The sequence below is a fragment of the Quercus robur genome, chromosome 12 (assembly GCF_932294415.1).
Source record: "Quercus robur chromosome 12, dhQueRobu3.1, whole genome shotgun sequence".
Classification (NCBI taxonomy): Eukaryota; Viridiplantae; Streptophyta; class Magnoliopsida; order Fagales; family Fagaceae; genus Quercus; species Quercus robur.
The window spans coordinates 8,110,056-8,134,952 of NC_065545.1; the positions used below are offsets into that span (position 1 = coordinate 8,110,056).

General features: G+C 35.9%; 2 protein-coding genes across 2 annotated transcripts; one reads left to right on the top strand and one right to left on the bottom strand.

Moving 5' to 3' along the window:
- The first annotated feature begins 5,727 nt into the window (after positions 1-5,727).
- LOC126710068 (uncharacterized) lies at positions 5,728-7,672 on the top strand. Its single transcript, XM_050410450.1, has 2 exons — positions 5,728-6,595; positions 6,686-7,672. The coding sequence occupies exons 1-2, from the start codon at positions 6,239-6,241 to the stop codon at positions 7,295-7,297; spliced, it is 969 nt and encodes a 322-aa protein (XP_050266407.1). The 5' UTR covers positions 5,728-6,238; the 3' UTR covers positions 7,298-7,672.
- A 1,369-nt stretch (positions 7,673-9,041) lies between these two features.
- LOC126710067 (serine hydroxymethyltransferase 7) lies at positions 9,042-15,659 on the bottom strand. The gene is given in 5 exon segments (XM_050410449.1): positions 9,042-9,614; positions 10,139-10,240; positions 11,540-11,594; positions 11,596-11,946; positions 14,267-15,659. Coding segments are annotated over 5 exon segments (1,728 nt in total). The 5' UTR covers positions 15,263-15,659; the 3' UTR covers positions 9,042-9,390.
- Positions 15,660-24,897: the final 9,238 nt, after the last annotated feature.

Here is a 24,897-nt window from a genome sequence, read left to right on the forward strand (position 1 = left end):
CATTAAGTTAGGAGGCCATTGCCCAATAACCTGTTGGCCTAAGTGTCTAATAATTATCTAGGTCGTAATGTTTTAAAGTTATGATCCAACTTTTCATCATAATTATAAGATTAAGAACATTAAATTCTATTAAAAGTGAGGAAACGGATCAAAAGTTTTGTAGTTCAACTAGTAATTTCTCATGTTTTTTCTGGAAACGTTAAGGGTTCAAATCCTCCTTCCTCAACCATTGAATTATAAAAAGAATAATAATAATAATAAAACAATGTTCAAAAAAATTCTTTACTATGGTTTTATCATGTTGATTGATTATTAAAATAAATAAAAATTCTTTATTTATTTTAATGTAATTAACTAAAAGAAAAGAAAACTTTTTTTTTTTTAAAGAATTTCAACCTATAGCGTCCACTCCTGATGATATGATAGCTCTTTATTATCAGACTAAGACATTAATCTGTTTTTGAATTTTAACGTCAAGTCTCTTATTCAATCATCAGAAATTTTACCAATTAAGCTAACTAAAACTCACAAGAGAAAGGAAAACTAGATGAAATAAAATAACCGTTCATTTGTTTATTTTGAATTTTATTGTTTGCATGTTTGTGCATCCATGAATATGAAAATTATTGTGTACTCCCTCCTCTCACATGAATGGTGAGTCCCACTAATTAAATTTATGGTGGGACCCACCATTCATGTGAGAGGGAGGACTATGTATTTATGGTACTTCAGGAGTACCCAATAATTTTACCATGCATACATATTTAGTAAATCAGTTCTACCATTCATGTGAGTTTGTCATCAATGACTTGTTGGTTACAGCAACAAGCTACCATCCAGTAAATCAGTTCTAGTTAACCTATTTTTTCTCTTCTTTCCAACATCATTGATATCTAATGCTTTTGAATGTCAAGTGATGTGGCACAATGTTATTCCGAATTCAACATTTTATAATCCTTTAAGTCTCAAATTGTAAAACATCCAATTTTTTAACGCATTTTTGTGAGTGAAGACCATCTAATTCATTGTCCTTTTAGTTAAAAAAGTACAGATTTCTAAAGTACCTCCAGTAATTCAAACGCTAGAGAAATAAAGATATTAAATTTTTAAATAAAATAAAAGGTAAAATATAAATTTTATTTATTGACTTTTGATTTTTGAAAGAGTATTATATTTTAGGACAGAAGGAGTATAATTTTTAATAAATGATAACGTACTTTTTTATAGATTTATTTTAGTAGCCCAAAACATTGTACTTGACATTTCATTAATTTTCACATGGATATAACATCTAACAAGTCGTTTTTGTCTGAGTTCAAGTTGTAGTTCAGTGTTGATGATATTTTTAGCCTAAAATATTATTTTGTCTCTAGAGTTTGCAAGAAATTTTTTTTTCCCTCTAAACTTTAAAAAGTTGATTTTCAATCTCTAAACTATTCAATTTGTTTACTATTTATCTTCAAATTTAAAAAAAAAAAAAATATATATATATATATATATATCTTTTTTCATCCCTAACCTTTTGAAAAAAAAAAAAAAATTCATCCCTATTTATGCCCCTAAATTATTGAAAAAAAAAAATCTCTTTAAAAAGTTTAGAGATGAAAAACAAATTTCATACAAACTTTAGGGACAAAAATAATACTTCAGCCTATTAAAAAAGCTATATTTATGTTCATCATAGATACCACACGAGTGTCTATTTTCATCTTGTCTCCTTTTAGGGACAAAAAATATTTCACTCAAAACAGGTTGGGTTAGGATAGGACATAGACATTCTACCATACCTAATGAGATAACGACAACACACTAATGAGAGTGAAAGAGATGAGAGAAAAGAGGACAAGATTGTGGTGGGAAAAATAAGAGTGAGAAACAAGTGTTTTGAGGGTAACAATCATAATAATAGTTGGTTGATGTCACATAGTTGTACTATTTCAATTGAACAAAAATTAGATTAATTTAATGAATTTGTATAATTTACTATCCCGAATAAAAGAAAAATAAAAATAAAGTAAAGTTGTGTTGATCATTTGGGGAAAAAAAAAATCTTTGATTCCAAATTCCAATCTCAACCCACTTATAATTTGAAATTTATACTTAAATTGAAGAGAAAGGTGTAGTCACATTCACCCCATTTCCATGCCCTAACATTGGTTTGAGATAGTGCCCCAATTTTCTTGCATTTAGAGGATTGTAAATCCTTGATGACTTATCTTTAAAAGAAGTATAGGCTTTTAGGGATCCCCTTATCTTCTTCGACTAACATCAATAGGTTAGGAAAGAATGAAAAGAAGTGTCAGTGGTCCCCTAGAAAATAGAAACCCCAAATTAATTTTGGTATTAATTTTGATATAAGCAACTTGTCAAGAAGACTAGGCATATTGATATTGAATTTGAACCCACCCCTCCCAAACCCAAACTGATTGGATATCTCAGTTCTTCCCCTTCTTTTCTTTTCCTTTCATTTCAATTTCAATATAAACCGACTCCTTTATATCATTTTCTTTTCTTCTTTTCTTTTTTTCTTTTTTTTCTTTTTTTTTTGAGGCTATGGACCATCCAGATGTGTACATCTAAGACCATTAAGAGAGAAAATGAAACATTCTCCTATAGACTTTTTATAGAGGTAAATATCATGATGGGACGAAAGTGATGTTGCCGGACAAATCTAGCCGTCCATCTGTTTTACTTTTATACCATCATTGGACCCACATTAACTTAGCCGGCATTTTGTGTAGCCATTGTTTATTCATTCTATAACCTTCTGGAATAGATGTTTTTTTACTCTATTCCATGAATTTAAACAAGTTTCAAACTAATGCTCTCCCTTTTTTAACTAATGTTAGAGATATGTCAAATTTTATGTGGGGCAAGGATTGGGTTCAGTGCTCATGTGCACCAGGCTCGTTAAAATGTGGACATGTAATAAAAAATTAATATTTTTTAGCATTTTTTAGGTCTTATGCATAAGAGCACTAGACCCAAACCCGTTCCTTTTAAGCATATTACCCCAATTATATTGATTGTCATGTCAATATAGTAGTTCTAGCATTTGTTTGTATGAGTTGGCCGGATCGATCTAGCAATATTCCTTTTCATAACATTTGTAATAACCAACAATAAGTCCATCCTTTTACCATATATAAGCAAACAAGCACTCAACCACCCATCAATACCAGGTCCTAAAATTCGCAGTCACCAAATTTAGCCGGCCAACTCTATATTCCTTAGCTTGGGAAATATTGGAAATACTTGATTATTTGAGAAGGTTTCAAACTTTGATGCCCAAGTGCTGAGTTGTACAGTTGTCTTTTGTCCATCAATTCAAAGTTTGATTCAACTGTAATGCAATGCTCACCAAGCATGGTGAAATGAAATGTGAGAGGCATTTAGAGGGTTGGTGTTTGATAGCTATATAATTTAATTGCATCTAGTATGTGACTCATTAGATACCATTGGGCAAAAAGAATAGTTTTTCAAAATGTTGAAATCACTAAAATTGGTCATCAATTATTTAGTAATGACATGTCATTGTTATGTATTATCTTATCCAATCATCTTAGGATATTTATCCTAGTTTGATTCCAAGCTATCACATGAAATAAATTTGATTTATTCCCGTATCCGAATCAAAAAACTTGGAATAAGATTGGGATATAGACTTGCTTAAAAATCCAAATCATTAACCAATAAAATTGAATCATAATTCAAGCCATTAACAATCCCAGACTTCCAGTCTAAGGAAGCTTTTTTTTTTTCATAGATAAATAGTGAGTTAAATTTAGTTTTCAACAAGATTTAATTCCACCTGACTTAATGGAAATTTAATGAGTAGAGAATATTTTGTAGCCCAGCATTTGAAAAGACTTCTTCAAAAGAATGCAGCTTTTGGCCAAGAGCACCACAAAAACCACATGAGTAGTTCATATAACCAAGAAAAATAAGCAAAGGGAGAGGGTTGCTACTTGCTACTTTGCTAGTCCTTCACTCCTTATTTGGAGATGGAGATGGAGATGGAGATGGCACTAGGACAATTACAAAGGGACCCAAGCAGTTAAGGAATGGACTAAAGTGTTAGAAGATCTAATAACATGAGAAAAGGAAATACAAAATTACAAAACTTTCACATCATGGAGGAATTACTTCTAAAAAAAGCAATGAATTTTCCTAATAAGATTAGGCACATAAAAACTTTTAATTAAAATTTCCACAATTGTTGATTTAATTTTTTGTGATTGGTGTCGTATTATAAAAGTCGTATCAATAATAAGTCCATGTGAAAGCAATGTTTCTCTAATCATAACTTATCAAAGTGTTGCAATGAGTCATGTAAAAGTGATGTTATTTCAATCACAACTTGTCACTTTAACAATTTAAGGAAAAAAAAAATCTTATAAAAACATTTTGATAGTAATCCAATAACTTACTATTATTATCACTTTAACAAATTGGAATTGTGTAAAAGTTATAAACAATTTAACATGTTCAACCTTACTCGGATTTTAAGCCTCCACATATACAATAAGAATAATACACAAAGGGCAGCCTTATAACTATAAGGTGGGTTGATTTCAAAAATCAAAGGGGTGCCCATAAGAATGGCCTTAAATAATGCCAATTAGCTTCGTTTTCACTTTCCAATGAAATCTTAAAAGACCAACATACTCTCAAGATGTCCCATTCTCCGAAAACCCACGAGCACCCGACTAAAGTTTAAAACAAAAAATTTTAGAAAATTGTTGCTTAAGCCATAACCCCAATTATAAATTAAGATTTGCTGGTCCCCACTCCCACCTCCCTAAGCTTGAAATAAAAAATTAAAATATATACTCGTATCAATAACTACATAAATTATTAAATTATAAGGAATTAATAAAGAGGGACAAAAAAAAAAAAAAAAAACTAATGTACTATAATTCATTCTAAGAGAATAAAGGAAGCAACCATCACTAGCTTTCAACTCTTTGCATTGCCGCCCATAGATAACTAAATACAATCAATCATTACACACCCATTTTGACAAAATAAACAAAAATTGGGACCCACTAGATCAGCCGTTGGAGGATCTTGATGAAATGCCAAAGGACAGCCAGGATGAAATTATATACTTAGGTTCAAGTATCATTCAATGTACATAGAGTTAATGAACAAACATGGTACCGCATTTACTCCTAGGAAGAGAAAAAAAAAGTGTGGTAAAAAATTTTATAAAAAAAAAAAAAAGGCATAATATATTTGGCCTAAAAAGACTGATTTTGGGGTTAGTACAGAAGGGTTACAAAAACAGAGATGTACAAGGAACCTCATCATTCCAATTCCTGCCCCTTTTGAAAAAATCAACAAAAACAAGAATTATCTAGGAAAAACAAAACCCACAAATTTCAATAGGATAGAGGGGAAGTAAAGGAGCCAAAGTCAGTTGCTCGAGGAAGAAAAAGAGGGAAGAAGAAGCCAAAGAGCACTCAAATCAAAAGGAGGGAGGACACGTATCTATATGGGAAGGCATTAGAAACTTAGGACTTAGGAAGTAGTAGCAGAAGCAAAATCCCAGTCAATCCAGTCAAACTTTTTACAACCCAATAAGAATAACCTCAATCTAACATCATACAACAATGCCAACTATATTTATTAATAACATACCACTTGCTCTCCTTCCCCACCTCTCTCTCTCTCTCTCAATATATATATATATATATATATATAGAGAGAGGTATAATTAATTAATATATTTCATAGTAATATAGGTACACTTTAAAGTTGAGGAGAAAAGTTAAGAAACGCAGGAAAGGGAGGAATTGGAATGGAAGGGAGTTCATGACAATTTCATGTCTCATAGTGTTGGCTAACTCTCTTGCTTTCTCTTTTCCTTTTAATAGATATATTCTTCTTTTTATTTTCCGGGTCTTTATTATTTTTCACTTTCTTTTTCTTTCTGCCCATTAAACAATGAAAATGGCATATTACCAATCATCCTTTCCCCTCTATAGGAAACACCCATCATTGCTCCCAACAATCCTTTTCAACCTTAGAAACCTGAGCTTCTAAGATATTCCCTCTCTTCCAATTCTTCCTTCTTCTTCTTCTTCTTCTCCTCCTTTCTCCTCCTTATTATGCTACCTCTCACAATTTATATATCTCCCTCTTTATAACCTTCTCTTCCTTTTTTTAAAACCATCCACTTTTTGTTTCTTTTCCCTCTTAGACCTTAGCTCCACCACACAACAAAAAAAAACACATGGATCCTTCTTCTACAAACTCTGTGAATGGCTTCTACTCATTTCTCACCCGTGGGATTGATGATCTTGAACGCTTTTACTTGTCCAATAACTTCATGTCAATTCAATTCCTTCAAAGGGTACTCTCACTGCTTCGATCCTTTCACTCCCAATTGACTCTCCTTGTCCAAAAGCTCCATTTGCCAGTGGGTGAGAAGTGGCTTGATGAGTACATGGATGAAAGTTCAAAGCTTTGGGAAGTTTGTCATGTGCTAAAGTCTGGGATATCAGGCATGGAAAACTATTACTCTGCTGGGTTCAATATAACTTCTTCACTTGACGCGCATCGCCATCTCACTCCACAGCTTTCTCGCCAGGTTCAACTTCATCACCAACCTTCAATTTTCATATAAAGATTCAATTTTTATTTGGCTTTGATTGGATTTTTTTTTTTTTTTTTGAAACAGGTGGTTAGAGCAATATCTGGGTGTCGAAGAGAAGCACTAGGATTGGAGGAAGAGAATAGAGGCTTAATGGAAACAAGAATCCAACCGCTTTCTTTGCGTTTTGATGAGAAGGTCTCCATAGAGTCAAAGCTAAATGGGTTCAATGGCTTCAGGGGTGTCCTTTATGCAATGAGGAATGTTAGCTCTTTGTTGCTGATGATATTGCTATATGGATTGGTGTACTGTTGGCCAGAGTCAAGTTTTTTAAGGGGTGGATATGAAGGTTGCTTGTTTTTTGGATCCGGGTTTATGATATCAACAGCAAGTTTACAACAAAGGGTGGCTGCAGAGATCAACCAGATGAATGGGAGGCCAGGGATTTTGCTGTATGAGTTTAGGAGATCAAAGTTGGCTATGGAGGAGCTGAGAGGAGAATTGGAGAGAACAGGGTCACAAGGAGGAGTGGTGGAGTGGGAAAGTGAGGTTGGGATTAGAGAAAGAGTGGACAACTTGAGAGGGTGTTTTGGGGTGTTGAGATCTGGTGCTGACAATATTGTTGGCCAGCTTGATGATTTCTTTGATGAAATTGTTGAAGGGAGGAAGAAGCTTTTGGACTTTTGCAGTCATAGGTAGAGAAAGAGACGAGAGTGAAAGAGAGATAGTGATAGAAATGGTCGGATGAAAAAAAAAAAAAAAAAAAAAAAAATTGAATATTACAAGTAGAGGAATCAGTTGTTGGGGTTGTTGTACCTTTAAGCCTTCTGTCCCTCTTTGTTTCTTATTATTGTTATTATTTTTTTTTTCTTTTTGTTCCTTTTTTTTTTTTTTTTTTTTTTTTTTTTCCTCTTGTGGGTTTACTTTTCTTTACTTCTTATGGTCGCTATAGTTGAAGCGTCGGAGGATAGCTTTTGTTTTCAGCAACCCCAAGAGGAAGGTTCTTGAATTGAATGTAAGTCTAGGTTTCAAAAAGACTTTAAATGAGAGTTCAAGATGAAAATTAAACAGAAAGTGTCTTTGTTTTGCTTTTATTTTTTTAACCACTTACACGAAACACCAACCCCAAGCTCCTATTAAAAAATTTTGGGTGGAGAAAAGATTTGGAAGCTTCTTAATATCCTCATAAGGGAAGACAAAATAATGATATTCCCATTAATTATTATATTTTAAATGGTTATTTTATGTTTTCTCTTTTCTTAGGAAGTGATTTTTTTTTTCTCCTCTTGCTCTGTTTTGTTCATAGAGAGTGGCTCTTTTTTTAGTTGTTATAGTAAATGATTAATCATTCAAGTTGTGAAAGAATGATAAAAAGAGTGGCTTAGGACTGTAGGGGCGACTGTGAGATTCCTTGGCTGCTTTAATTTCAAAAGCAGCAGCTTCTTTTGCTCTTAAGGAAGCTTTTGTCTGATTCGGTTCACTTTGAAAGCAATGGAGTCGATGAAAGCTCCTTGCCACAACATCCCTCTCTTCCTGACATGTCTCTTCCAAACTCTCTCTCACTCACTTTCTTTTCTCTATCTTGCTAACAAAAATTTTATTCTGCTGCCAATTTCATCCCCTTTTTTGGGTTGGAGGATATAAAATATTGAACAGAAAATTAAGGGGTCACTTTCTCACATCTAACCGTATCTCATGCTTTTTGTCCCTTGCCGGAAATCCATGCCTTGCCTCCCTCAATGGGTTCCATATGAGTATTCCAAAACACAAAAGAATAAAATATTGGCCCAAGTAAAAACATAAAGACAAAAAACAATGAGTAATACCATCTTTATTCTCAAAAAAGAAGAAGAGTAAAATTAATATAAAGAGCCAACATGCCGAATGCCAGAAATTCTGGTAGCAGAGCTCTGTTGCAACAAACCAAATGGGTAACGTGTTGTGCACGGCCATTACCCATAAAACCGCACATCATGTTTTACATCAACCACCAAAGCAAAGACCATGCTTTTGATTCATTAAAAAATAAAAATTGGCAAAGAAGAAGAAGAAAGAGTAAGTCATACCACTGCCCCGAGAAGAATTGGCGAGTTTTCAGCATTTCCTTCTGCTTAAGGCCCGAGATTGAATTAACCAAACTTAATAACCAAAAGATACAAGCTATAGCCGTAGTCATTAGCGGATGAATGGCAAAACCAAGATGTTTCTAAACCAGAACCATTATCAAATGCCAATGGCAAAACCAAGATGTTTTCAAACCAGAACCATTATCAAATGCCAATTAGCTGTGGGGTTCACACACTGTAAGAAGAAGGATGTGCTTATATCCAATACTCTTTTTCCAACAAAACATAATTGTACAGTTCGAATCGTAGACATAATTGGTTCAAAAAAAGATAGAAGTTTCAAATGCAACATTCGCATATTTTTCACATATAACTCATTTGAAAAAGCAACTTTCGATATCTATCCCAGTTCCTTAATTACAAATGTATTCAGATAAACAATTACAGACCAAAACTTTGAGACGCCTTCACAAATATATCAGGAAATAAAAAAGATGACCTTTTGGTAAAAATTTTACAAAATCACAAAAATAGATAGTCAGACAGGCACTTGGGTAAGTGATGCTTGTAAAATTTTTGGGCAACAAAATCTTAATGTTGAACTATTTTAGGGCGCGTAATTTACAGGAGAGGGCCTGGGAGAAAAATGGATGGGTGGTTACCATGTGGGCCACAGAAGCAACATCATGATATTAGAGATGTGAGCTGGCTGCCTCTTTCACATGTTCAAATATCAAATCCTGGCATTGCAAACTGGGAAGCAAATGTCTCGACCTGATTTCGGAGCTCAACAATATTTTTATTGTTCTGCAGACCCTTGAAAAAATCTTTCTGTAATTTTCCAGGTTCCCTCTGCACCATACTAGTAATCTGGGCTGCCCTAAAAAGAAACTCAGCAATCGTCTCAAAATCAGCCTCTAAACAACCTCTTGTTGTCATAGCAGGAGTACCTAAATAAGAACAAAGAAAAATTATGAGTTAAATGTAATAATCAGTCCACACTAGGATGGTGACATTCAGATATGTATTAATTACCACTGTTACTAATGAAATAATTTATGCAACAATATTTTGCAACAATATAACAGTAATGACCTTCAGATACATGTCCTTTTCACCACTTAAGAATTCAGAAAATTGAGAAATAAAGCACAAAATACAGAAAGCTTCGTAAAATTATTTCCTTGGGGCACCCAAGGGAAAGAAGCATGCTAATAAGAACATTCTTCCTTTGCAGCATTTTAAAAAGATCATTCTAAAATTTGGATACCAAGATACTGTTTGTTATCTACAGGGATTTTCCAGATAACCCTCCACGCTGTTCTTATAGGGGAAGGTGGTGGCATTTTAGTTGTTAACTCTTCAGCAAAAGAAGGGGATACGATCATTCAAGATAAATTAAAAGGTGTGACCAAAATGTACATGACACTTTTTCAAAGCCTACTTGTAAATGCAGTATGACAAAACTACTCACCAATTCTTACTCCTCCAGGAGAAATAGCACCATTGTCACCAAATATAGCACTTTTATTGAGAGTGATGTGACACATCTCACAGACCTTCTCATAGTTCTTGCCTACAAAACACAGAGCAGGTACAAAAGATCAGAACTTGAGGTGCGTATTTGCGCAGGTAGTTTTTACATTTGTAACCTAAAAGCTAAAAAGCTAATAATTAAATTTGTACCACAAAAGCGTAAAAGCAAAACAATATGTCCCTAAAAGAACTTGAAGGTAATTTGAGTGATATTCATATTCCAACAGTACAGTGGTTTCCCCTTTTTTGACATATCAAGTTAAAAGTAACCCTTTTCATGATTCTTTGATAACACAATAATTTCAAATATCTTGGTAACAATTCAAAAAACCCTACGATTTCCACACGAGTTATTAATCTTCAGATTCCAAGCTAGTATGTTTATGCATAGCTAAACACCAGAGCCTTTGCAAAATGAAGCTGGTTTACATATTTCTGGATAATAGGTTATGAGAATCTTCTGACTGTCAACAAAAAATAGGCATAAGATTGTCGAATTTCATAGCCAATTTCATATATAAAACCTGTCACTATACAAACCAATTACCACAGAACTTAAGAAGCTCCTATAAAACCACGGTACATTTTACTGTTGATGTACCATTACAATCAGATGAAATGCAATTAACTCTAATATATATGTTTTGGCCTTTGAGTTTATAATTTTCATCCCCTCCAATGGCTTAATGAACTAAAATGATATTTTTCAATGAAAAAGAGCAGCAAGATGCATTTCTTTAAAAACTCATAAATAGTTTCACATAAAAGGTATAAGTACTTCAAAAGTAGCTGCAATGGCTTAATGAACTAAAATGATACTTTTCAATGAAAAAGAGCAACAAGATGCATTTGTTTTAAAACTCATAAATAGTTTCACATGAAAAGGTACAAGTAATTCAAAAGTAACTGCAACGAATTCGATCTGAACTACAACACATATAACAGCCAATGCCTGTATGCCTTGTTAGACAATATTGCCAGTCCATTTTGGTAATCCATAAACAATGAAAAAAAGACAAACTTACAAAAAAAGAATTGAAAGTTGGGAATATAACTGGAAACCATAAACTTCACGATGATGGAACTGTGGTAGTGGTTACAACCATGCATGTGCCAAAACTTTGCTTTAAAACAGCTTAGCCCTTATGTTAGCCTGAGAATGTTCTAAGTTATGCTCACTAAATTCAGATGGGCGCCACAGAATGTAGTACCAGAATCAAAGCAAGTTAAAGTCATGAAGTAAGATGGAACAAAGCAAACTTTATCCTTCAAAATATTTTCTTCTTTTTTTTTTTCTTTTTTTTTTCTTTTGGTGAAAGAGCAGGAAAAATTAGAATACCTGTTAAGCCTAGGGCAGTTAGATCCCAAAGCAACAAATGATTATCGGTACCCCCCAGTCACCAGCTTGCATTTTCTTCTCGACAAAGCAGACGCTAATGCCTGAGCATTTTTCTTCACCTGTTGCATATAGGCTTTATACTCTGGAGTAGCTACTTGTTTTAAAGCTATGGCAAGAGCAGCAATGTGATTATTGTGAGGACCCCCTTGTAACGATGGAAATACTGCGAAGTTTATCCTTTCCTCAAAATCATAATGAGTACTACCATCTCCATGACTAAGGAGCAAGCCCTGTTTCCTTGATTTCGTACCCCTCCTGTAAAAGATTATACCTCCCCTAGGACCCCGGAGACTTTTGTGAGTCGTTGAGGTAACAATATCACAATATTTAAATGGGCTTGTGCATTCCTGTAATTGATGACAAACAAAAATGACCGTAAGAAACTTGGAATTCTTTTTTCTTTTCCTTTTTTTGATAGGTAAATAAATTTTAAAGCAAGAAACTTGGAATTCCTTATGATAATAATATGATTATAAGGAAATATATAAACAGCATGATAGATTTCCAAAGGAACTTATACATCTATTGGCAAGTTACACATGGGTCTTGAACCTAAAACCTTGCATTCTACCCTAGTTCTCATAGGAAGAAGTGCCATAACAGCATATTGGCTTCCAAAGAAAATAACGCCAACTTACCAAAGTTATTGACAAGATGTGCGTGTGTAAGAAGAGAGAGAGAGAGAGATATTGACATCAGAGAAGGTTCTGAGCTTCAACTATATTTTGTTTTGGGGTCCAATTTGATACAAAGAGAATTTAATGAATAATTCTTGATAATGAACACAACACAATAGTATATGAAAGTAAATGAGACACTAAAGAAAGATCCAGCCTCATCAATTTTTTTTTTTTTTTTGTTAGGTTGTTAAGTTACATGCGGGTCTTGGACCCACAACCTCACCCTCTGCCAAGCACTTTTAAGGAGGGAGGTGCCATTAGAACTAGAGCCCAGCCACATCAACTATACTCCAATACTTCTCCACAAATATCAATATCAATGACACCAGTCTGGCTTCCAAATTGACTACTATAAAATCCATTCTATCTCAAGTTCTTGCAGCAACAAGGTGGTAATAATAAACACTCAAGGAACTCATCTCATGCAGTTCCACTGGCAAAGTAAATTATTTTTGTGGGAGAATGAACTGCATTAAGAAATTTCTAGCTTGAGATGAAATTGGACAAGAACCCTCTCAACTTTGGCAACATAACCTATTTTATTTATACCATCTGAACTTTTGTGACAACTTATGGATTAAAGAAATCTCCTCTCAATCTCAAACCTTTCAAAATACCTCAAGATCTAAATCTCCTTTTTTTTTTTTTTATAAGTACGTAAATCTCAAAAATTAAAAATCAGTTTTTAACAATGAAAAAAAATAAAATAGAAAATAAAAAAACTGTCCTGTCTTTACTTATTATTATAATTATTTTTAAAAAGACCTGTATTCATACCATTCCTATGTCAATAGAGTAAGCATGCAAGAAAGTGCAGGGCGTCAAACAACAACAACAACCAAAAAAATAAAAGCAGATATAGAGTTGTTCTGTTCTGCACTTTAAGTGCAAAGTGGTGTAAATGATAATTGCTCTGTTTTCATATCAATTAAAATCATCTCTTATTCATTCCCCCCCCCCCCCCCCCCCTCCCTTCCCCCAAAAAAAAGCCATGAGGGTGCACACATACATGCATATAGGAAATATTTTTATTGAAATATAGGAATATTTTTGTATTTGTAAAACCAATATGCTAAATTTTTAAGCCTAGACACTTGCCAATACAGGCAGGTTTAGTAAAATATCATGCATATAATGCAACGGTTGTTCTAGTACAAGAAGTCATGGGGTCAAAACATGAAAACCCAATGGATCAATTGCTTGTAAACTAACCTACAATACTGTAAGCTGAGTTCAAATCGGGTCATAAATGAGCTTTAAGAGCTCTAATGCTCTTTTGGGGGGAAAAATTTTGGGGTTGTCTGGCAACCCACTAAAAAAGTGTTTCCAGAGGTCCTTAGAGCTGATAAAAGGAAAATAGCTTTAAGGCTAGAGCAGAGACACTTCCCAACCAGAAAAAGCAAAGTTCCCACTGATGGTAAACTTAGTGTAAGTGAGCTCTAAGATCACATCTTTGGAATATAATCTGGGCTGTAATAGCTAAGTGAACTCTTTACATAACATAAAGTGAGTCAACTAGCTGAAATTTGGAATTTTTCAGAGAAAGTTCTACAATTCACTGTTCATACTTTATAAATCCATAACTTTGAAGTACAATTTATTACTATAATTTGCCTCTATATCACAAAAGCTCTACAGTTACAGCTCTACTTCCTACCATATTGACAAACGGGCAAATCATCATTTAAATATAAGTTATATTAACAAACGGTCGTGAGGACTCTAAACTGCACAACTCCTATGACTACCACAACACAAGGTGGTGACAAATATGAATTATATGATCACAAACTACAAGAACCCCATCTCCTGTACAGAAAAAAGAGAACTAAAACCCCAGCTCATAATGACCACAACAATTGTATTCAAATAAATGAAAACACTTTCAAATGCAACAAAATAAAAAAATAAAAAAAAATAAAAAAAAATTAGGTAACCAAAAAGGTTCAATCAAATTCCAAATTTCTAAAAGTGAAGCATTTTAAACCTTGGCTGCCACTAGTCCGCTAATATGAGCCATGTCACACATCAACACAGCTCCGCATTTATCCGCAATCTGCCTACACCTCGCGTAATCCCACTCCCTCGGGTACGAACTCCCACCACAAATAAGTATCTTGGGGCGAAAATCAAGCGCTTTCTCCTCAAGCTTGTCGTAATCAATAAAACCCGTATGTGGGTTCACTTTATAAGGCAAATTCTCAAAGAATATAGAAGCAGCCGAGACTTTCTTCCCACTTGGAGTGTAATACCCATGACTCAAATGCCCGCCTGACGGAGAATCCAATCCCATAATCCGATCCTTTGGGAGCAAAAGACCCGTGTAAACCGCGAAATTCGCAGAGGTACACGAGTATGGCTGAACATTCACACCCCAATTCTCCGAATCAAGATCAAACGCCGCTAATGCGCGCTCGTGACAGAGCAATTCAATTTGATCAATATGTTGATTCCCAGTGTAGTACCTTGCACCAGGCATTCCCTCCGAGTACTTGTTTGTCAAGTGACTGCCCAAAGCTTCCATCACAGCCCTGCACACGTAATTCTCCGATGCGATCAATTCAATCCCTTTATACTGTCTCTGCTTTTCCTTCTCCATAATCGAGTTGATTTCCGGGTCCGCCACGCCGAGTGGCTGGTTCCCCCAACCCCAAACCACCCGCCTCGCCTCGAGCCCGGGCTCCACCGCGACTCGCTTCGTAGCGTTCTGACAGAGCAGCGAGTCTCTAGACCTCTTCAAACACATTGGGTGCCCCAAAATGCTGAATTTCTCATCCTCACTCTGGTCTTCACCTTCCCCATCCTCATTCTCAATCTCGATTACCTCCTCCTTTTGCTGTAGCAACTGTAGCGGAACAGACGGCACCGAATTCGACGAATCGCAAAAGCTCGAATCGATTTTCAGCGAAATCGAATCGTCAGAAACCGAAGTGTGCGAGCTGAAGCCGAGAGAAAGAGCAGGTTGAGCGTGTGGTAAATCCATAACAACAACAACTTTTACAAAAACGAATTCAATTTATTCAGGGATACGAGTAACAGCAACAGAAACAACGACAACACCGTCTGAAAAAGCTACAAGTACAGTAACGAAACGACGGAGATCGGTTCGAATTTGCTGAAACAGAGGACGCTTCCATGGAAGTTTCAAAGAGAAAAAAAACCCAAAACCTAACCCTAAAAAAGGAATGGAAATTGATATTTGCGTCTTATAGAGAGAGAAAGAGAAAGGTGAGAAAGGTGACCGGTACAACTGGGAAGTGTAGAATGAACCTGGCCGTGATAATGGGATGGGTGTTTGGAAATTTAGGAATAGGAGCAAGTTGGGGGGTGAAGGTGACCGGGGATAAGCGGTGAAGTGTGTAAACGTGGAGAGGAGGGAACATCTTTTTCTTTGGTGAGGGGAAAAGAAAAGGAAAGGAGGGGGATTCGATATAATAGGAAGGAAATCTACGTGGACGGAAAGATGTCTAGGTTCGAAGTGGAAAATTTTGAGGTAAGGAATAGTAGGTAGAGGAGTTCAATTGCTCTACTTGTTAGTTTTGTTGGTCTAATAAGTCTCTGATGAGTGGGGACCATATTCATACGTTGTTGTTTTTAATGTTTATTCTAAGTTCGTTTTGGTATCAACTTGACGAAAGTAAAAATTTTTATGATATAGTATCAAAAAGTATAATAAGAATTATAAATAGTAACAAAAATAAATTAAATATAATAAAAATAAGTTATATGATAAAAAAAATTGGTTTTTTTAAGCTAATGCCAAACATAACCTTTTTCTATTTATCTCATGGTTTCAACAACTATTCAAGAGCCCAAAAAAAACAAAACGCTATGAAAATTAATTATAATTTATTTACTAATATATAATTGAGATTAAATTCAATAAAAACAAAGTATAAATCCTTTAGTTTACACCAGTCAATAAGAACATGCCACATCAAACTTTTACTTAAACTCATTGTAAAATCAATACATCTTAATACATCTAATAACATCTCAATAAAATAAAAAAAACCATATTTCACATTTTTCCTAAAATCTCACTCCCTCCTCAGCTCTTGTGTCTCCAGCCACAATCCTTAGGCCAATTGTGGCCAACTATCTTGAGTCTTGCAAACCTAAGCCTCCAAAATGCCCTAGGAGTCCCTTCAATCTTTTCGAGGTAAATTTCTAGAAATACTATTTAGCACAGCACTCCTCTAGTTTTCCAATTTTACTTATTATACGTGTGTGTAATGCATTTTCTTTTAATCATATTTGAATGCATAATATCATTATGGTTTAAATTTGGCAGATCGAGCACTTGATAACCGAGTTGGAAAAATATTGGCCAAACTTAATAGGAGATAATATAAGTTTTTGGAAAAATCAATGGGACACCCATGTTACCTATTCAGAGGATAGTTTCGATGAGTTTGGATATTTCTCTCTGGCATTAAAATTCAAGAAAAATGTTGATATTTTCAGCTATCTAGATGACGCGGGAATCAAGCCATTGCCTAAGGTATTATACAGAAGTAGTAAGATCAGTGAAATAGGGTTTTTTTTTTTGGTCGAGATGTTATTAGGTGTATTAGGATGTGTTAATTTTATAATGAGTTTAAGTGAAAATCTTGTGTGGCATGTCCTTATTGGCTGTTTTGGTTTACACCCCGTCCTTATTGAATTTAATCTCTATATAATTACTAGTACAAAATATTTAAAGCAAGATTTGCCTAATTAGAGAGAGAGAGAGGGGGTAGTGTGAATAGTTTACCTATTTTCCGTTTGAGGATTTTTTTTCTTTTTCATTTTTAAGCAATACGTAGGCACAACAACTTTCGCAACATATTTCTTGTTTGTTGAATTGGTAGATTATAAATTTTTACACACGTTGAGTTGGTAGTTTATTATTGATTATTGTTATATAGCTCACTACTAGTACTAACAATATTTTATAATTTTCTTTTAACAACTTGCCACATCTCCTCTCTTTAAAAGCTACCAAGATTTTTTAGTGGAATTTATTGTATGCCTTTGTGTTAAAACTATTTTCCTTTCCCTTATGTGTGTATTTGTTTCTCAAAAAAAAGAATTTAGTAGTTGTTCCACATTGTTTAAGAAAGTGTGTTGTGTGTAATATAATTTGTCTCACCCTCCCTTCAAAGTTATCATGATTTTTTGGTAAAATTTGTGGTATGTGTTAGAACTCTTTTGTGCATAATTTGTTGTCAATGTTTGTGTAGTTTTTTTTTTTAAGCAGAAACGATAGTAGACTTTATTGATGTAAATCATTTTGTACAATGGGAAAGAGAAAATATGAGCATTCTTCTAACTAAACAATGACCTCCTCTTTATCTCTTTTGTAGCATGATTACATCGTAAATGAATACTAGAAAAAGAAATAAAACTAAAACTATCTTTAATAATAGAAATATCTTCTATAATCCAAGCCACCTCTAGTGAGCATATTCGGTCAAAATTCAGCAAGTCCACCAATTCTGCAAAATTACACTCCCCCTGCTCTTGAGAAAAACTAGTACTTTGACAGAAACGTAATGTTTGTGTAGTTGTAGACTTTTTTTTCTTTTGTTTTTGGTTGAAGACTTGAAGTTGCGTGTTAGTAGGGCTTTCTTGCGGGGCTTAAGAAAATACCGGGCAAAGGGAATTATATTATTTAATTAAGAGTGATAAATGGGCAAGATGCAATGCATCTAGATTTCAAAGGACTTTTCAAGTACTATTTTATTTTATTCAGGAAAAAAAAATTATATTTTATTTTGTTCTTGTAACTTGTAAGTTCTCATGGAAAATGAGTATAACGTAAAAAAAGCATATACCTATATAAAATATATACCTCAACATTAAATAACTTTCTCGAATCCTAATTCAAATGGTAAAAGAGGAGTGGTTATGATCGAAATCTCAACAAATATATATAAAAAAGAGAAGTGTGCTCAATACTCCAAAATGGCGGGTACATTTTTTAGGTGTGCGTCATGTCCAAGTTCCAAATGGAATGCTTTTTGTTTTGGTCTTAGTCAAGTCGCGACCTTAATAATTCTCTGCAAAGTGTCATTACGTAGCATGTACAGATGTTGAAAAATAAATATTCTTCTAGCCAGTCCAACTAGTTAGCAGTAGCACCTCATGCTGATCTCATAAAAATATTTAAAGTTCAAATATCTCCACCATCACTTGTTGAATTAATAATAACAGTAATGCATCTTTCGTGTTCAAATATGGACTTGAAATACATTTTGAGTCATTCAACCACCTTACAACACTTAAGAGCCATTTAATTCGTTGTGATGTTTTTTTATATGACGTATATTATGATGATGTGATATTAAAATTTTTTATTTATTTTATTTTTTCTAACATTATCATAATCTAAAATTACAAAATATATCACATCATCTTAATCTCATCGCTTTCTTAAACAATATAATGTATTATTGTATTGAGATTACATTAATATAATATTACAATAATATAATATTATAGTGTAATGTAACATCACAGCGAACCAAGCGCTCCCTTAGGCTCATGCTACTCATTCCTGACTTCTTTAAGCCAACCAATAAGTTTGAGATGCTAATGGAGTCAAACAAACTGAAGGAGATTTCATTTGGAAAGGCTTAGCTATTGTCTTTGGAAAAAAATTTGAGACCCAAGTGTACAGTGGTGGCTCCAGAAATATTGTTTAGGATGGTCATTAAAAATTTTAATAAAAATAAAACTTAAATATATTGATATGGGGCCAGAGAATTTGTGATCCCAGCCTACTTTCCATTAGGGCCCAAGGCCCGTGACGAGGAGAGGTGTTGCCGAGGACATGCACCGAAAGTCCAAATGGTTTAGAGATATAGCCTAGGACGATCCTGTCCTCGGCATCCCAAAATCTAGAAGAAAGGAACGGCACGCCATCAAAGGCAGCCCCCAGAGTGCCCCCAAAAGAAAGGGCGAGTACAGTGTAGAAGCGGTTCAAGGATAAGCTGTCATCTCCGCATTAAACGCGCCAACAAACGTCATGGCCACATTAATGGGGAAAGGACCTCTAAACAGTGTGGCGACAAAGACAAAGGAAATGCTGTCATTACTATAATTAAGTACTCTGCGCTTGACAGAGTCATGCTCTTCAGCTTTTACAACCACCCCCAACTACTTTGGGTATGGGCTGATAAGACCAGTATCAGCCCTCTAAAACTGAGCCTACACGTGGACGTTTGAGAGAGGAAAAAAGCCAATATAAAAGAAGGAGGAAGCATGCCAAAAAAAGGCAGATGGTCTCCAGGGCCATTGAACCCTAGCATAAAAAGAATAATAAGAACATTAAGCTCCTCGGACGAGGTCCAATGATCAGAGCCACTCAGGCCGTGCCAGAGAGAAAGTCTTCCTGGACAAACTCAGTTCACCTCTGTGCAATCATCATGAACACCATGACTAACTATTGTCCGATAACTAAGGCCTAACCTTTTAGCCCACTCTCTACAAATTTATTATTTAAGCCTTTAACGTTCGAACCCAATACACCAATTTGGGGTCGTTACAAATTGAGTCCTTACAATTGGCGCCGTCTGTGGGGAGGCTTGCGCGTTGGCGCAGGCGGTGGTTAGTCATGATGGGATCAAGCCCCTGTCAACCAGGGTCCCTCAAAAGAAATAGTTTTGGCGGTGGTGCAAGCTATGCGAAAGCCTCTCCATCATTTCCAGCAGCACGCGATTGCTGCCCTAACTCAGTTCCCACTCAGGGCTACACTTCAAAGTGCCAGTGGCACGAGCAGTTCTAGGGGCTTCTAACATAAAGTTTATGCCACACACATATGCCAAGGGGCTAATCCTCGCTGTACAAGAAAATATACTTCAAGAAAATATAAGTTTTTGACAGAACCAAGGTCTTGCATGGTCCTCGAACTCAAACCTATGGGAAAACCAACTACTTCAAGAAAATATAAGTTTTGGACAGAACCATGGTCTTGCATGGTCCTCGAACTCAAACCTATGGAGAAATCAACTACTTTAAGAAAATATAAGTTTTGGACAGAATTAAGGTCTTGCATGGTCCTCGGACTCAAACCTATGGGGAAACCAACTACTTTAAGAAAATATAAGTTTTGGACAGAACCAAGGTCTTACATGGTCCTCAGACTCAAACCTATGGGGAAACCAACTACTTTAAGAAAATATAAGTTTTGGACAGAACCAAGGTCTTGCATAATCCTCGGACTCAAACCTACGGGAAACTGACTACATCAAGAAAGGCTTAAGTCCTAGACAGAATGGAGATCCCGCACGGTCCTCAGACCTCCAGCTCTAAGGAAACTAGCACAACCAAGTGTTTAGACCCGGTGCAGTCATACCTCAGTCCTCGAACCGGATGCCCAAAACAAGTTAAGGCTATGAATATCATCTGAAACGCGGTAAAGCACCCTAGTGCCCGGCGACCCCCTTGGACAGTTCATTTTAGGTTACACGTCATCGGGTGATCACCCCATATGCAATACAGAACATTCAACTATTATCCCGGTTAGTCTCATAAGGTTAGCCTACTTGAAGTCAGCATTGTTGTGCCCGACAGTTTTGATAAAGTTCAAAGTGATAACTCTTTGCTAACAAGGGCATCGGCCCTAAGTATTGTTCGAAAGAAAAGGACACCAGCACATCCATTCACAAAATAATTATTGCAAAAAAGAAAGAACACGCAAAATGGGATAAAGTCATCTTTTATTAGACAAAGAAGTAGTACAACATACAGAAAGGGGGCTTAAACAAGCCTATACTAGAAGCTAACTATAGAAACAAAAAAAACAAAAAAACAAAAAAAAACAAAAAATGGAGGGGGATACACGGAAATGATGGATCCTTTAACCTTCAATTTTGCTCTAGCAGTGACTAAGCAAGTCTGGATGGCACCAGTGATGGAAGAGAAGAAGAAGCAGAGGCACCTAGATGGCACCATTGATGGAAGAGAAGAAGAAGCGGAGGCACCTAAGTGGCACCAGTGATGGAAGAGAGGAAAAAGCGGGGATGCCAAATCCCCGTACCAGCTCTAACAGCAATCGAGCAAGTATCATATTAACAATAATCGAGCAAGAACAGCTGGTACCGGCGATGGGAAACCTCAGTGTTGTCGTACCAAAAATCTGATACGACCTCCACCTGCTTCGGATTTTGGCTGAAGGAAGAAGAGGCTCCTTTCTTGCCTTATCGAGGAGAGGAAATGTCTTGAGTCTTTCCCTCCCTTGCCCTGACTGAGCCATCTTGGATCTCGAAGATACCCAAGGCTTCTGAAGAGGGTGTGGTCCTTTCACCCTCATCCTGGCCTTGACCATGTCACTCCCTAAGGCTCAGTCACACTGGTAGTGGGGACTTTGGGCACAATTGGAGGGTTAGGAATTTGAAAAGCTTAAAGGGTCTGCAACTAAAGGAAATGACCTCCCACCGTGCTTCTTATATGGGGGGTAAACTTGGTGGCATTTAATCTATACAAATCTCCAAGAAAAACTACAGACGAGATAAGTCCCGCTCAATTCACAAAGCAGTCTTCAGTCGTTGGATTTTAAAACTTTATGTATTTGAGACTATTTTTTTATGTCAATTGTAAGGACTCAATTTATAATGACCCCAAATTGGTGTATTGGGTTTGAACGTTAAAGGCCCAAATAATAAATTTGTAAAGAGTAGGCTAAAAGGCTAGGCCTTGGTCATTGGACAATAGTTAGTTATGGTGTTCATGATGATTGCATAGAGGTGAACTGAGTTTGTCCCAGAAGACTTTCTCTCTGGCACGACCTGAGTGGCTCCGGTCATTGGACCTCGTCCGAAGAGTTTAATGTTCTTATTATTCCTTATACCTTAAGTTACAATGGTCCAAGAGTCGATACATAATGCTCTTGTTTTCTTTTTCTTCTCCTTTTCTTTTTCTTCTCCTTTTTGGCGGATGAATTCTTACATTATATAGCCCCTCTCAGCTGATCCTGACCTTCCATCTATTGATCAGGCAGGTAACTACTCGAGTGCTTGTCCCATCAGCCGCCTTCCCCCACTTTCTGTTAGTTGCAATAACCGAAGCCTCACTGTTCAGGGGTCTTTTCCCATCAATGTGGCCAGGACATTTGTTGGCGCATTCAATGCGGAGGTGACATATTTTCCTCGAACCGCTCCTACACTGTACTCCCGTGCGAGTCCTATTGTACTCGTCTTTTCTTCTGGGAGCGCTTTGGGGGCTGCCTTTTATGGCATGTCGTTCTTCCCTTCTAGGTCTTGGGATGCCGAGGACAGGATCATTCTTGGCTGCATCTCTAGGCCATTTGGACTTTCGCTGCATGTCCTCGGCGCGGGCCTTGGGCCCTAATGTATAGTGGGTCGGGGTCACAAATTCTCTGACCCCACAATAGCCCCTCAAAATCCTGCTGTCCGGCTCCTTGGACGAAGATGAGGGTTTTGATGACATCAAGTCTCTGTCATGGCTTGTCAATCCTTATCATCTATCAGTACCAGAGCCTCTTCGTTTGCCCGAGACACGTTCCTGGCGCCTTGGCACGTGAAGCGCGTCTTCATTAAATGCGGGCGGCTCTGTGCTCCCCACGTTCAACGGTGCAATAGTAATCCAACGGTGGAGATTTCCCTACCTTTATGGGCAGGAAAATCCGCACAGTTACATTTGATGGGAGGTATAAATAATTTTTAGAACCGATTTGTCTCTTCACTTTCACACTTAAGTGTTCTAGCGCATATATCTTAGGTTTAGTCAAACTTCCATCCAAACTCAAGTCTCTCTTCAGCATAAAAAGTCCGTCCGAGAAACTTTTCCTCATTTCTGTAAGTTTTCTGCTCTCGCTAACTCGTGCTTTCTCTCTTCTGAGTTTATTTTCTCTTGTTCCTCTCCTTCTCCTGTCATCCCTTGAGTCTATTTAGCAGTTTCTAGAGATGGTTAAATTAAGAGAGTTGGTTGAGACCGAAGAGGCGATGGAAAAGTTCATCGCCAACTATAGGATACCTCCCAATGTGGGTTTGAGATACTACAATGAGGGGGAGTGGCATCTTAAGAGAAGAACGGGCGAGGTGATGATTCCCCTTCTCGCCTTTATAGAAGGGGGTGTGATAATCCCCATAGGGCCGGTAATGAGGAGTTACCTTAGGTATTTCCGATTAGCTCCCACCCAGTGCGCTGCTAATGTGTTTAGGATCCTGGGCATAGTTGTCAGTATCGTACGATACGCGATACGTATCGTATCGTTTGAAAAAAGTGCTGTATCGTTGATACGTGTCGTAGGTGCATATGAATCGAACGATACAGTTGTATGTATCGTACGTATCGTGCGTATCGTACGTATCGTGCGTATCGGACGATACATAAACAATTGGCTTAAATAGACTTTTTTAACTAAAATTTCAGCCCAAATTTAGCCCAAAACGTTTTTTCATTTTTTTAAAAGCAAGTTGGGCTATTTTGGTAGTTTGGCCCAATACAAAAGCCTTCTTAATTTTTTTTTTTATTTTTAGCCCTAAAAAAATTGAACCACAATTAAATCTATTTACCCACACATAGCCGCACCAGTCAGTAGTCACCCACACGTTTTTTTCCTTTGTATCTCAATTCTCAAGCTCTCAACTTTCCAAAAACCCCTTTGGCTTCCTCTCTATTTGATTTCATCTTTTTACCTTTTAGATCATCAAGTTCCAGGAGATCTCTCATCAAGGGACCACAAGCTCCAAAGGACCACAATCTTGCCTTTTCTTCTATTCCTTTTCCTAACCCAAAAGTTCCACACTCTCACATGCTACTAGAGCAAGACAACAACAACAACAAGTGCTGCCTCACGTTGGGTCCACTGTGTGTGTAAGGTTAGTTTTTCTTTTTTCTTAATAAAATTTTGTGATTAATTCTTTATACTGAAAAATTATTGTAATTATTTGTTGTTATTAACATATGATATTAGTTAATTTAGTTTAATATAATCGAGTGGCTTATAAAAAATTAGTTTAGTATAACTGAATATGTATCAATGTATGTATATGAGTGTTTATATATAAATATTATATATATATATATATATATTTATATTTATATTTATATATGTATTTTGTAATGTTAATATTAATATTGTGAATTTGTGATAGTGTAACTGTGACTGTGATACTTAATTTGTGTACATAAAAATTGTTGATTAACTATAAATTCATGTGTTCATATTTGCTTTTAGGTATATAAAAAAAAAAGGGTGATAGGAGGAAAAGAAATAAGGAGAAAGATCCCACTTGGGATCATTGTCTACGTATCAATGATGATAAGACAAGTAGGCTTAAGTTTAAATGTAATTATTGCTCAAATGAATACTGGGGTGGAGTCATAAGAATGAAAAACCATTTGGCACATACACATAAGGATGTTAAACCATGCTTGAAGGTGCCCGAAGATGTTAAAAATTATTTTGCCAAACTTTTGGAAAACATTAAAAAAAAAATGAGCAACTTGATGATGAGTTTGATGTTGAATGTCTTCAAGAAGATGAATTACAAAAGATTGGTGGTGATAATGCAAAAAAGGGAACCATGGATGCATACTTAAAAGGGAAATCAAATTCTAAACAAGTGACTTTACCTTCCTTGGTGAAAGATCGTACTGCAACTTGTT